The 11,547-nt window shown below is 42.9% G+C and overlaps 1 protein-coding gene across 4 annotated transcripts; it reads left to right on the top strand.

The window, feature by feature from the left end:
- The first annotated feature begins 566 nt into the window (after window positions 1-566).
- On the top strand, window positions 567-11,535 carry LOC135375220 (uncharacterized). 4 transcript variants are annotated; one of them, XM_064607943.1, is made up of 9 exons: window positions 568-705; window positions 1,019-1,153; window positions 1,287-1,427; window positions 2,240-2,380; window positions 2,473-2,572; window positions 4,933-5,069; window positions 5,137-5,273; window positions 6,172-6,317; window positions 8,278-11,535. In XM_064607943.1, exons 1-8 carry the CDS (start codon window positions 642-644, stop codon window positions 6,292-6,294), a joined length of 978 nt encoding a protein of 325 aa, XP_064464013.1. In that variant the 5' UTR covers window positions 568-641; the 3' UTR covers window positions 6,295-6,317; window positions 8,278-11,535. The 4 variants fall into 4 exon arrangements, with proteins under 4 accessions (XP_064464015.1, XP_064464013.1, XP_064464012.1 ...); XM_064607942.1 differs by having other exon boundaries at window positions 6,172-11,535; XM_064607944.1 differs by lacking the exon at window positions 568-705 and adding an exon at window positions 790-966 and having other exon boundaries at window positions 6,172-11,535.
- Window positions 11,536-11,547: the final 12 nt, after the last annotated feature.

The following is an 11,547-nucleotide window of genomic DNA, read 5'->3' as shown; positions in this document are numbered from 1 at the left end:
TAAAAACTCAATAAAATATCAAATGTTACATTTTTATAACTACATTATTTTATTGAATATAAAATATATTTTAATTTTTAATTTTATAAATAAACAAATTAGCATATAATTTTTAAAATTCTAATTTTTAAAGTAGAACAAGAGAGGTTCTGAGGCTGGAACAACATAGAAAGGACAAACACATACAAAGCCTCAAATTGCCTAAGAAATGAAAGATGAAAGTCACAGAAAAGATTAGTCAGCTGTAGGACTCGAACCCACATCTAGAAACATCCGTAATTCAGATCAGCTGGCTAACCTTTTCTGTGACTTTCATCTTTCGTCGTACATATAAAGTAACTCGATATATCCAGGACTGTTCAAGGCTTTAGCTTTACTGCAGTGGTCTAGTGCTTGTGGGGCGGCGCACTTACAGGATTATTAGTCTGTGCGCCGTTTACATCTTCAAATCTGCATTGTGATTTTCTGTGTTGGTGTGAAATTGAAAATTCAGTTTTCTCAGCAGTCCCCTCATAGAGGATAGGGAACACCGCAGGTCCTTTTGACAGATCGGTTGCCTCTGCCAGGCCGACAGCGTCCATATTTTGAAGTCGCGTCAGTCACGTGGTCACGGCAGCCATGTTTATCGCCAGCCGAAGTAAATGTACAAATTATATCTCAAGATAACATTAATGTGCCTTCCTACATCCGTATTTTCCGCTTATGGTGAGCTTCCGATCGGTTTTTGTTCGCCTACCAAACCTTTATTGCCGTGTTCCTTGCGTGTCAACCGTAGCGTGGGCGGGTATTGACATCTAGTCCTAATGCATCAGCTGTGTTTTCACAGGATGATTCAGTGCACGACTCAGGCTATGCTCAGGCTCCTCGTAGCAGTGTCACTGTCAGCTTGCATGAATAGCTAGATAGCAATATCGAGCTCTCTTCTATTGTGCTGGTGTCTTGTGAAGGCTATGGTCGCTGCTCTCGGTAATGTCCTCGAGTAAATGAAATTTCGTTCAGTGACTATTTTGTTCTCTAGGAAATGCCATCGAATGCGTATACTACGAAGACTGCGCAAGGTTTGACGAGAACGCGTTCTGCAGCGACAATAGCTGCGTTTGTGCCAACGGTACACACAGGGACATAGACAGCGGCGTAGTGAAATGTAATTCAGGTGAGTGTCTCAGAGCTTGACTGCATATAGGAATTACATGTTCGCGTCCTGTGTCTGCACACGCGTATGCGCGCTCCGTTGTTTATATGTGCGTGCTGCAAAGACATTAATATTCGCGGGATTGCGATTTTAGGACGAGCCTTAAACGACACTTGCGAATCTTCGGATGAATGCTCCGAAGTTGACCATCTTTCGCGATGCCTTGGTGGTTTCTGCCGCTGTAAACCGGGAACTCACGAGTCGCCAACTGCCATTGGACTTCGTTGCTTTCCAGGTGGTGTTCCGACCTTCGTCTTTTACATTTCACATGTCATCAAATTTTTCTTACACAAGTTTCACAAACCAACACAAGCAAACATAACTTAAAAACCAGAGACTAGGGAACAAAAAACGACAACACAGACAAGACCTTGGCTGTGTTGTCATTTTTTGTCCCCTAGTCTCGGGCTTTTAAGTTATGAATCTATACCACCAGCTCGCTTGCTACCTCTCTATCCTCTCGTTAACACAAGAAAGTTGAGTTTTCCTGATGCATGTGCAGTGGCGTAGCCAGACTTCCAAGGTAGGGGGGGCTCGATACGAAAAGTCTCCCCCTCCTCTGATCCTGGGTACGACAACACACAGCAACTTGTGCACACTGCAAAATGCGGATGAACAAACAAATTGATTTGGACGTGCACAATATGATTACATTAGCCTGGTATGACCAATGAGGCGGTGTCACGAGATTGGAAGTAGTTTCAAAAGTTCATATACGGGGTGCGGCAAGATCTTCGGGCACATTCGAAAATTCGTTAAAAATCGTATGCATGTCTAATGACAACGAAATTTGGTAGACCACCTTAGTTTTGTGAGAAGTGTTCAGAAAGTACAAACTTTAATTTATACGGTAACCACGTTCCGAGAAACGAGTCGAAGAATAACGGAGCCAGCGCATTCCGAATGCGCTCACCCCCCCAGCCCCCCTGTGGCTACGCCACTGTTTCTGAGCATGCAAAGGAAGTTATGTTTACAAGGACAATATTTTATTAGGCGATCCTTAGTGCAGTTTTATGCTAAACATAACCCATGGTGTTACAACCCCAGGCAGAATAGCCAGACCACTGTGCGATGCAGAAAGGCCGTGTGGTTCGCACTCCTTCGTGTGCACTCCGTGGGGTACCTGCGAGTGCAGACTCCCAGGTTACAAAGCGGAGCTTTTGTTTTCACGTTGGCGATGTATACAAGGTAAGGCTGTGCGATGTCGTCTAACGAGACATGCGGACGGCACTATGTGAAAGAATTTGTAGTAGTGAGTCTGTGCAAATTTTTGCTTGCAGATCCGTTCTTCTTCGAAGGTAGAACCACAGTGACATTCCTGAAGGTGTCTCCCGTTCCACTCCTAGTTATATGTATCATGCTGGCCTATTTTGGATACCAGTAAGTCCTTTATTTCTGACAACTGCTAAATAATTGATTATAATATTTGTGGCCTACCAGAGTAAGCTTGGCTTACCATAAGAGTCCCATAAGAGTAAGGGTGGCTTACCATAATGCTTAAAAACCTGCAGCTTTTTTTAAGTAAATAAATCAACAAAATCATTGAAATATACCAGGAGATGCAATGGGAATGTATGCTAATTTGTTTCGAGAATCTGAACAGTGTACTATGTCATTGCCTTTTATTGCAATGACAGTATCTTGATTTGCTTACAGACAATTCTTGTCAAATGCATACGTAAAACACTTAATGTTCGCGAGCGCCTAATTTTCGTGAACTGAGCAATGTGCAAATATTAAGGGCGCTGAAAGTTTTTAGCAAGATTTGATACCTGCAAAAAAAAAAAAGCTTTCACAACTTGTTGTACAGGTTGTCACTGGAAAGGGTTTGAACTGCTTTACAGCACAACGTTTGCAGGCGACGGAACGAACATACGGACTAATACTACTAAAGAAAACGAATAATCGCAATAGGGTATTAGTCCGTATGTTCGTTCTGTCGCCTGCAAAGGATATGTACCAACCGGCCCAGTTGTTTCTGCTTACAGCACACGCTTGTGTTGTTAAGCCAACAACCTTGGGCTTATCGCTAAGTAAGTCGATCATCCCACAAATTGTAGCATCCAGAATTTTTTTTTTTTTTATTTATTAATACTGTAAGCCAATATGTGGCCCAAACAGGAGTGGCATACATGTTTGACACATATTCAACAATGGACAACAAAACAGATCTCAGTAAATTGACCCATCAAAACACGATCATACACTATATCTATTAAATCAACACCACAAGGCATTCTATTGAGAACAAAAATAAAATTGCTCCACGTTACTTATAAAATTACCTGACTCGAAAACACTTCCGGGCAATGAATTCCAATCTTCTATCGTTCGAGGAAAGAAACTATATTTAAATGCATTAGTTCTTGCAAAAATTGGTGCCAGCATTTAAGTTATTTGCGTCAGTATTTAAGTTATTTGAGTTAGATTTGCGAAACTAAGCGGCCACAAATATGAGCTTTGTGGCCGATTTGCGAATAATTGGGGTCACAGCATTAAAGGTTTTTATGCTACATTAATTAATTAAAAGGGCACTAGACAAGACCACGACCTGCTAGATTATAGCGACCATGTCATAATCGTCAACCCCTATGAGGAGCTCGTTCACACGATCCACTAGGGGCGCTACTCATCGGCCCACGAGATATACATCATGACTAGACAATGGAAGTTTGAATTTTGAACACGCAGAAGCGGACGTACGACTACCGTAGCAGATGACAGCAACTGCTCCTATGAAAGTGCAAAGTACCTAGAATGATGATAATCAACTTTAGAAAGAAACATCTCCCGTGGGGCATCCACTGCTTGTACTGCTTGCGACACACCTGTCTGATATCTCCAGCCCCCGTAAAAGCGGGTTACCGAACCAAGTTGCCGTGCTACCGTCGCCTTTGCGTCACCTCCGTTCCCCTGGTGGCGGCGGGGCTGCGCAGCGCCATCAGACGGGAGAGATGGCGATCCAATAACCGCACATCGTCTGCTAGCTCCAAATGTGTCAACGGGGCAGCACTTTCCTCTGAATGCTGAGTGGAATGGGATTTCAGCGCTAGCAGACAACGCACGGTTGTCAGATAGCCATCTCTCCCATCTGGTGGCGCTGCGCAGCCCCGCCGCCACCAGGGGAACGGAAGTGACGCAAAGGCGACGGTAGCACAGCAACTTGGTTCGGTAGCCCGCTTTTACGGGGGCTAGAGATATCAGACAAGTGTGTCGCAAGCAGTACAAAAATACTAAGGTAACATGAGAGAACTGATGTTCTGAGGCTGGAACAACATAGAAGGGACAAATACATACAAAGCCTCAATTTGCCTAAGAAATTAACGATGAAAGATGAAAGTCACTGAAAAGGTTAGCTAGCTGTAGGAGTCGAACCCACATCTTCTGGATTGCCGATCCAGGGCTCTACCAATGTTTAGCTTAGCTCAATTGGTAGAGCCCTGGACTGGCAACCCAGAAGATGTGGGTTCGACTCCTACAGCTGGCTAACCTTTTCAGTGACTTTCATCTTTCATTACTATGGTAAACTGAAGTACAAAGTATTGCAGAAATTGAGGAAGCAATAACTGGGCCGATGAGTAGCGCTACCGTTAGCTTCCAAACGCGGCGCTGGGAATGGGTGCCGGTGACATGGTCGTTATAATCTAGTAGGTCTTGGACAAGACACACACAATATTGCAGCTAGTTCTCTCCTTGTTTTTCTCTTCATTTGAACACTTTCTCCGCTCCGTGAACTTCAGACGGAAGGCCAAATCTCCGCCTGCCCACAGAAGCATGCGAGAGGCGAGCCGCTTGCACAACAGGCGTATCGTGCCACTCTGGAGAGGGGTCACCTTCCGCAGCGCACCCACACGCAGCAGTGCCACGACCGCGCATTGTAAGCTCTCAGCCTCGCTCGACGATTAACCGAGCCTCACCTAACGCCAACACCCGTTGATACGCAGCGCAGTCGCAGGGTCCGGTCTCCCCACCAGCGGCGAGGCCGACTACCATGACTGCAGTTGCTCCTCCGCATTCTGTGGAGGTCGTTCTGCCACAAGGTGACGTTTCGCCTCCTCCACCATACCAAGCAGAGCCAGATGTGAGTAAGGGTCGAAAGTTTTGACGTGAGGTTTGACACTTTGGTTGGTTGCCCCTGGACTTTCGCGGGTTTTGGCGTTCGCAAGTTTCTACTTCGGCTTCCCACCAGAATCGGTCCAACAAAAGGTGTTTTCAGAATAAGCGAGATAGGTGTTTAAAGAGGTCGAAACATTCAAATAATTTATTTTTCTTAAAAAAAAAACAAGCCTTGGGACGGAATCTGACCTTCCGAAAGCTTGTTTTTTCGAAAAATAAATTACAGTCAAACTCCTTTAGAACGAAACTCTGGGGACAGCAAAAAAAATTCGCAGTAAAGGTATTTTCGTTAAAAAGGATGTTTACGGTATTATAGGACCTATAGGGCTCCAGCGGGACCGCAAAAAAATTTGCTGTAATGGTATTTTCGTTAAAAAGGTGTTCGCTATAAAGGAGTTTGACTGTATTTGAATGTTTCAATCTCTGTAAATACTGATCTCATTCACTCGCGAGTTCTACACTTTGCCCATTTCTGCCTGTTGGTTTCCTTCAGATTAGGCAGCGGAATATATGTGGTTCTTTCTTTTTGTGGACAGATTAGTTATTTTCTGGGTTTTGGGTGAACTGGAGACTTGTGGGAGGAAGGGGAGGAGGAGGAAGGAGGGTAAGAGGCTGGATTGGTCATTAGCAAAGCCTGGGAGCTGCATTTAAGACTGGCTTCGTGTTATTAGTGAATTTTGACTTGTGTAGGGGTTTCTGATCCATAAACCTAAGAAATGTCATCAGTGGCTCAAATGGCACTTTGGCAAGTTTGTTTCCTGGGATTTTTTCAGGTTTTTCCCTAAGTGACAGTGATGCATATTTTGGGGATAAAAACTGGTTTCAAGAACGAAAAATAAAACCACCACTCTCTTTATCGTCAGGATGCCCCACCGAGCTATGATGAAGTAGTGCGGTCACTGCCAGCTCTACCTCCGGCCAGTCATGTCATCTCTGTACCAGACGATAAAAGTTGCAACTCTGATGCAAAGCAGTTCAAAGGGTAACTTTGTACATTACACCAAGTGCGGTAAGTTGTGTATGAATTTCTCTGTCATCATCAGAACGTTGTTTGCAAGCACCAACGTGCGTTTTTGTCCCTTGGTCGCGAGGTACCATAGCTGTATTCCAGAAATGTGTGCCATGTGTTTCTTTGGGTGTGCCTATTGCCACAGATGTACAAATTCAGTTATTCAGCGTGCCATACAATACGCAGCATCTACATGTTCCGTATTTCTCAGCTGTGTCCTCAGTCTCTTTGATGCTGACAGTTCATCTCGGCTGGTAAAGTCGGGCAGCCCAAAACATTATGCTGTGTAGACCATGTGTAGTAGTCTCACGCTAATATGTGTCATAATGCAGTATACTTTTTCCTTGTTTCTTTCTTTATGCTGGAATACCAGGGCCTGTATCGAATTACTATGCTGCATGTATTCATATGGTATGGATCCTCTAGTTACTCTCATGCTTCGAGATCGCATCTAGTTAGCACAACTCCTGTGAGGTTCAGCATAAATGGTCAGCACTGTATTAGGGAACCTCAAATGGGCATGACGTTTATGCCTATCAAATGTCAAAGAACTTATCTTCTGACTCAAGTAACTTTGCTGGGTGGGTGCATTTGTTTTATTTGGTCGTTAAATTCTCTCCAGCAAGATTAGAGAAGCTGTAAATGGGTGCATACAGACGTCTTTCATTGTCGCCCAATTTAATCATTTCTTCATGCTTTAAACCTTGTATTACTCATTTGCAAGCATTCGCGAACTTCTGAATACCATGTTTACACTTAGGATTTGCTATGTCACATACGGTAGTTTCCTCTAACACTACAATCAACTGTAGAAAAGGCATTTCAGTGTCAATGTCAGGCTGCCTTGTGCTCTACAAACCAAATTTAACGATGTATTCATATGAGCGACATTCCCTACAGAATATTCCTGTGGGAGAAAGAAAATGCTCACAGGGCAGAAATTTTGCTGTGTGTCATGTTGAGCATTCGCACGGTGCCAGAATATCGGGAGTGGCATACTTCGCAGACGACACGGTCTCAGTGTGTTCCTGTCGTTTGCTACGGAATATCAGGATATTCCCTGCGGTTAGCGGTGCACAAAAAGACATGACGTGGCAGGAGATATCTATGTCGCTTTTGCATCTTCTGAGTATTCTGGGGGAATGTCGCCCATGTGAATACAGGGTTACTGACATCTTCCTCTCGCAGTTCCTGAATCGGGGAATTTTTCTCGTTTTCCAACATTCAAGTATTTGTTGCATAGAAGTCTTCCTCATCACTGTAGTCATGCTGAGCAATGCGGGACATACAGTATGTATCGTGTGGCTCTGCTAAGGTTGACGTCTGTACAACCATATTTTCGAATACCACTGTGGAGAGTTTTTGAGTAGATGCAAACTGGAAGGAAGCCAGGAAACTTGTCCCTTGTAGGATAAGTTATGTCACATTGCTTTTCCTGCTCCAAGATGTCTCATATTTTTGCAGAAAATCTGGGAATAATATTCTATTCTGGGAATATTCTGTGACTTCTTTTCCAAAGTGAAGTCAAGCTTCTTTGTTGGAAGTATGTTGCTCTGTAGCAAATACTGTTACGCTATTGTGATTCCACTCCATACTGTCATCTCTAGTATCCTGAAATGTAGCATGTTTTACATTATTCCAGAGGAACATTATGATCTTGTGTCGAACTATTATAAAATGTCCATATGCCTTGCATTTAGCGCATGTAGTTAGTATCCAAAAGGATGCTCATTGCATCTGCAGACTCACTACGAAACACCTACTGTTCTCAGATGGAAAATCATGTTGAATGTGAGCCAAATCAGAAGTGCTCCCGATTGAAATTGGTGAAACAGTTCCGAAACTTACTGACCAAGATAGATAGTGTGTGCTATCTGTACATATAACATCATTAATTGCAATTTAAATACAAAGAATTGAGCTAAACTGATGGTGATTTGGTCTGATTCTCTGTCCCCAGGTATGCATTTTAGTCCAACGTGACACCTCTCTTCAAAGATTTGCGTTGGCGCTGAATTTCAAGTGGACCTTTTCATGAAGGTTCTTAACAAATGCAGATATATTGCAGATGTAAAACAGGAGAGCAGACAAATGTTGGAGCAGATGAGGCTTCTCCCCTCTTTATATGTCTTATTAACTGCTATGCTTTCAGCCTTCCTGCTTAAGTACACAAGTATAAAACAGTGAAGCGTAATGGTGGTATTTACTACTAGTAATGGAACCGACTAACAGGTTTGTTAGGTTTTCACCACCTGCATACGCTATTAGCGTCTCCAAAAATGCGACTTACATTTTTTACTGCAAATGCTGCCTTTTTGACACACTTATAGCTTGTTAAGAGGAACAAATCCACACCTCTGCCCACTTTTACTTACTTCTATTATACCTGTTACAATCCAGCTTCAAATGCTTTGTGCACACAGAAGTAGACTAGAAATTTTCTAATCTTGTACAATGTTTACGGTAGCACACATTCTAGATACCTGATTGCTTTCCCACTCTGTTTTGTTTAAAATTTTATGTGTTAGCTTTAGGAGCAGTAAAGTGCTTGTTGTAAAAACTGCACTACTATAAAACTTTTACTTACACCAAGCTCTACGTCATAGTCACTGGGTTTCGCATCCTGAAACACTGGCAAGTGAGTTACATACCGAGGAAATGGTATGTAATATACGCATGTAGACATTGTTTCCAGAATTTGACCCGGTTACTGCGATTCAGTAGCATTTCCATTCCAATTTCCAATAGCACACCCATGTTCCATTTCATTTTTTACCCATGCTGTCCAAGTTTTTCTACTCTTAGCTGCCCTCAAGTATTTGTCAATATGTGCTTGTGCAATCCAACCTATGCCTCGGCACACGCAGGACTTCTTAACAATTTATACAGTAGAACCTCTTTCTAGTAACTCCTCTTGTAATAAAACTCTGCTTATAGTAAACGAGAACCTCGGTCCCGATAGAATCCCATACATTCAATGGCACACCTGATCTAGTAAAATTTCATCATGGTCCCAGAGAGTTTACTACAAAGGGGTTCTACTGTACTAAAGTCGAAGGACCCAAAGCAAGGAATCTTTTTGGCATGGAAGCTTTCTTATGGCACAGTGTATCGTTCTTATAGAATCGTGAGCATGGAATCGTGGAATGGAATGGAAGCTTTCTTATAGAGGCACAGTGTATCGTTCATTCGCTGGTGGCGTGAGGTTTGTACAGGTAGCTAAAATGATTAAGTGATCACTTACACAGCACTATGCCTTTTTAATGAGAGCCGGTATGCAGAAACAGTGTAGGTAATGAAATGGTGCATGCGAACTTGGGACACCCGTCATTAGAATATCTTGAGCGGGAAGCCAGATACAGTGAACCCTCGTTATTATGACCATGGTCGTTCCCGAAAATTATGGTCATAACGCGGAATTGTCATATTAACGGGAGGGATTTGCAGAGGTTTCACTGCATTGTTCCCCAGGAGTATGGTCGTAAAGCGCGTATGTCAGATTATCGGGGGGTCATATTAACGAGGGTTCACTGTAAAATGTAGAGAGCCTTGCCACTCTCTTCTGTACGTCTTAACTTCCGGTAGGCTCGGGGCTTTTCGTCGACCCATTAACGAGTAATCAGACGTAAAGTGGAAACTAATACCCCAAAGTGGAACTAGGCCCCGTTGTGTTGGATCCCAGTTGTTCCCACACCAGTGTTGGATCATGTTGTAGGGCTCTCAATGTACCACCCAAGTCTACTGTTTTTACGACGCCACATTTCCTATTACTGTTAAGAGCAGGGATTTGTTTAATGTGGTTTGATAACCTTGCCTCGCTTGCCATCTGGTGTAGGCGTTTGGTGTGCTGAGTACAGTATAACAAGTTGTGCGTGTCTTTGGGTACTGACATACTGCTCCATACGTAACAGTGATGTTCTGATTCGAGGTAACTATGTTTTGTGACCAATCGTTTGTGGCTCTCTGAATATTTACACTGGTTAGTCTACATCTGTATCTTATTGTGTGTTTTCTTGGTCCCATTCTTAATTCCAAGGGGCTCAAGGTTTCGTCTGCTGGTTCTTTTTGTGTGCAGTTTGTTGCGGTAGGAGCTGAGCAGCATGAAACTATAACCAGCCAACACTTTTTTTTTTACGTTGTCAGATTTTTCTTCAAGTCGCGAACATTGCTGAACAGCTCACCTATCAGTTGTTTAATATAGCAGTATAAAATAGTCATCTAATATATATTTAATCATACTATAACTTAATGCAACTATACAGGGTGCTTTTTTGGTCCGCAACAGACTTTCAAAAGCTACAAGAGCGGTTCGGATGTCACTTTTGCAGTTGAGTTATACGGCTAGGCAGACATCCTCTAAAAGAGAATAACTACTAGGTGACTAATTGCCTAAAATTCATAAATTTCCTGTACAATTACAGCTTTTGGGCAGAAGTGAGATAGCAAAATGAGAGGCAGTCCTCATTGAAAGCTATTCTATTCTTTTTTTTTAATCCTGGAGGGAGAACGTAAGTTCAAATATCTATCACCAGATTTTGCTATGCAAATGAGCCAAACCCGCTCTGATCCTCACCTTCTCCTTCAGGGGCTTATCTGTGCCCTAAAGCGATCTGCTGATCGGGCTAGCAGATCAGAACCTACTCTAATCATCTCCTTCGCTCCAGAGCGTGGAAGGAGGAACGCCCCCCCCCCCCCCCCCCCCCCAATTGGGCAATGAATATTTCAACTTTTTTTTTGCAAAGCTTAGTAGGGCAAAGCATGGTAGAATGGCTTTTAATGAGGATTGTCTCCCACTCTGTTTCCTACCTCAATTTTGCCTGAAAAGTCCCTAGTTCGACAGCTAATTAATATTAGGTAATTAGCCATCTAGCCATCATAGTAGCTTTCCTTTTTACAAAAAATCTGTTTCCGATTAAAAACATCCTGTCTAATAACATAACAGGATATAGCACGAGCAATCTGTGCGCACAACCTGTTATATTATTTCTTTATGTCCTTTTTGCCCACTGTGTATTGCATGGTACTTGTATTGGCACTATGAACTATGATGTGAGTTCTTGTACTGCGCTCATCAGTAGCCAAATACAATGTGGTGACGACAGGACTTGACGTGTGCTAATCAACTTTTGTGCAGAATTTCACTTGTGCATTCTCTGCTGCCAGGCGTGCACTTGCATACCATTATCTGCTGTAATAAAACATAAGCTCAAATTTTTAATGGGTGTCTAGG

This window comes from Ornithodoros turicata, unplaced genomic scaffold, assembly GCF_037126465.1.
Source record: "Ornithodoros turicata isolate Travis unplaced genomic scaffold, ASM3712646v1 ctg00000843.1, whole genome shotgun sequence".
NCBI classification, from domain to species: domain Eukaryota; kingdom Metazoa; phylum Arthropoda; class Arachnida; order Ixodida; family Argasidae; genus Ornithodoros; species Ornithodoros turicata.
The sequence above is the reverse complement of the archived record's forward strand: the minus strand, read 5'-3'. Positions and strand labels throughout refer to the sequence as shown.

Excerpts from the sequence above, each read along its gene's own strand:
- LOC135375220 (XM_064607943.1), top strand. The coding sequence starts at position 642 with ATGTACAAATTATATCTCAAGATAACATTAATGTGCCTTCCTACATCC. Across the intron at positions 706-1,018 it reads ATCCGTATTTTCCGCTTATG|GAAATGCCATCGAATGCGTA; the intron begins GTGAGCTTCCGA and ends TTTGTTCTCTAG. Across the intron at positions 5,274-6,171 it reads CATACCAAGCAGAGCCAGAT|GATGCCCCACCGAGCTATGA; the intron begins GTGAGTAAGGGT and ends CTTTATCGTCAG.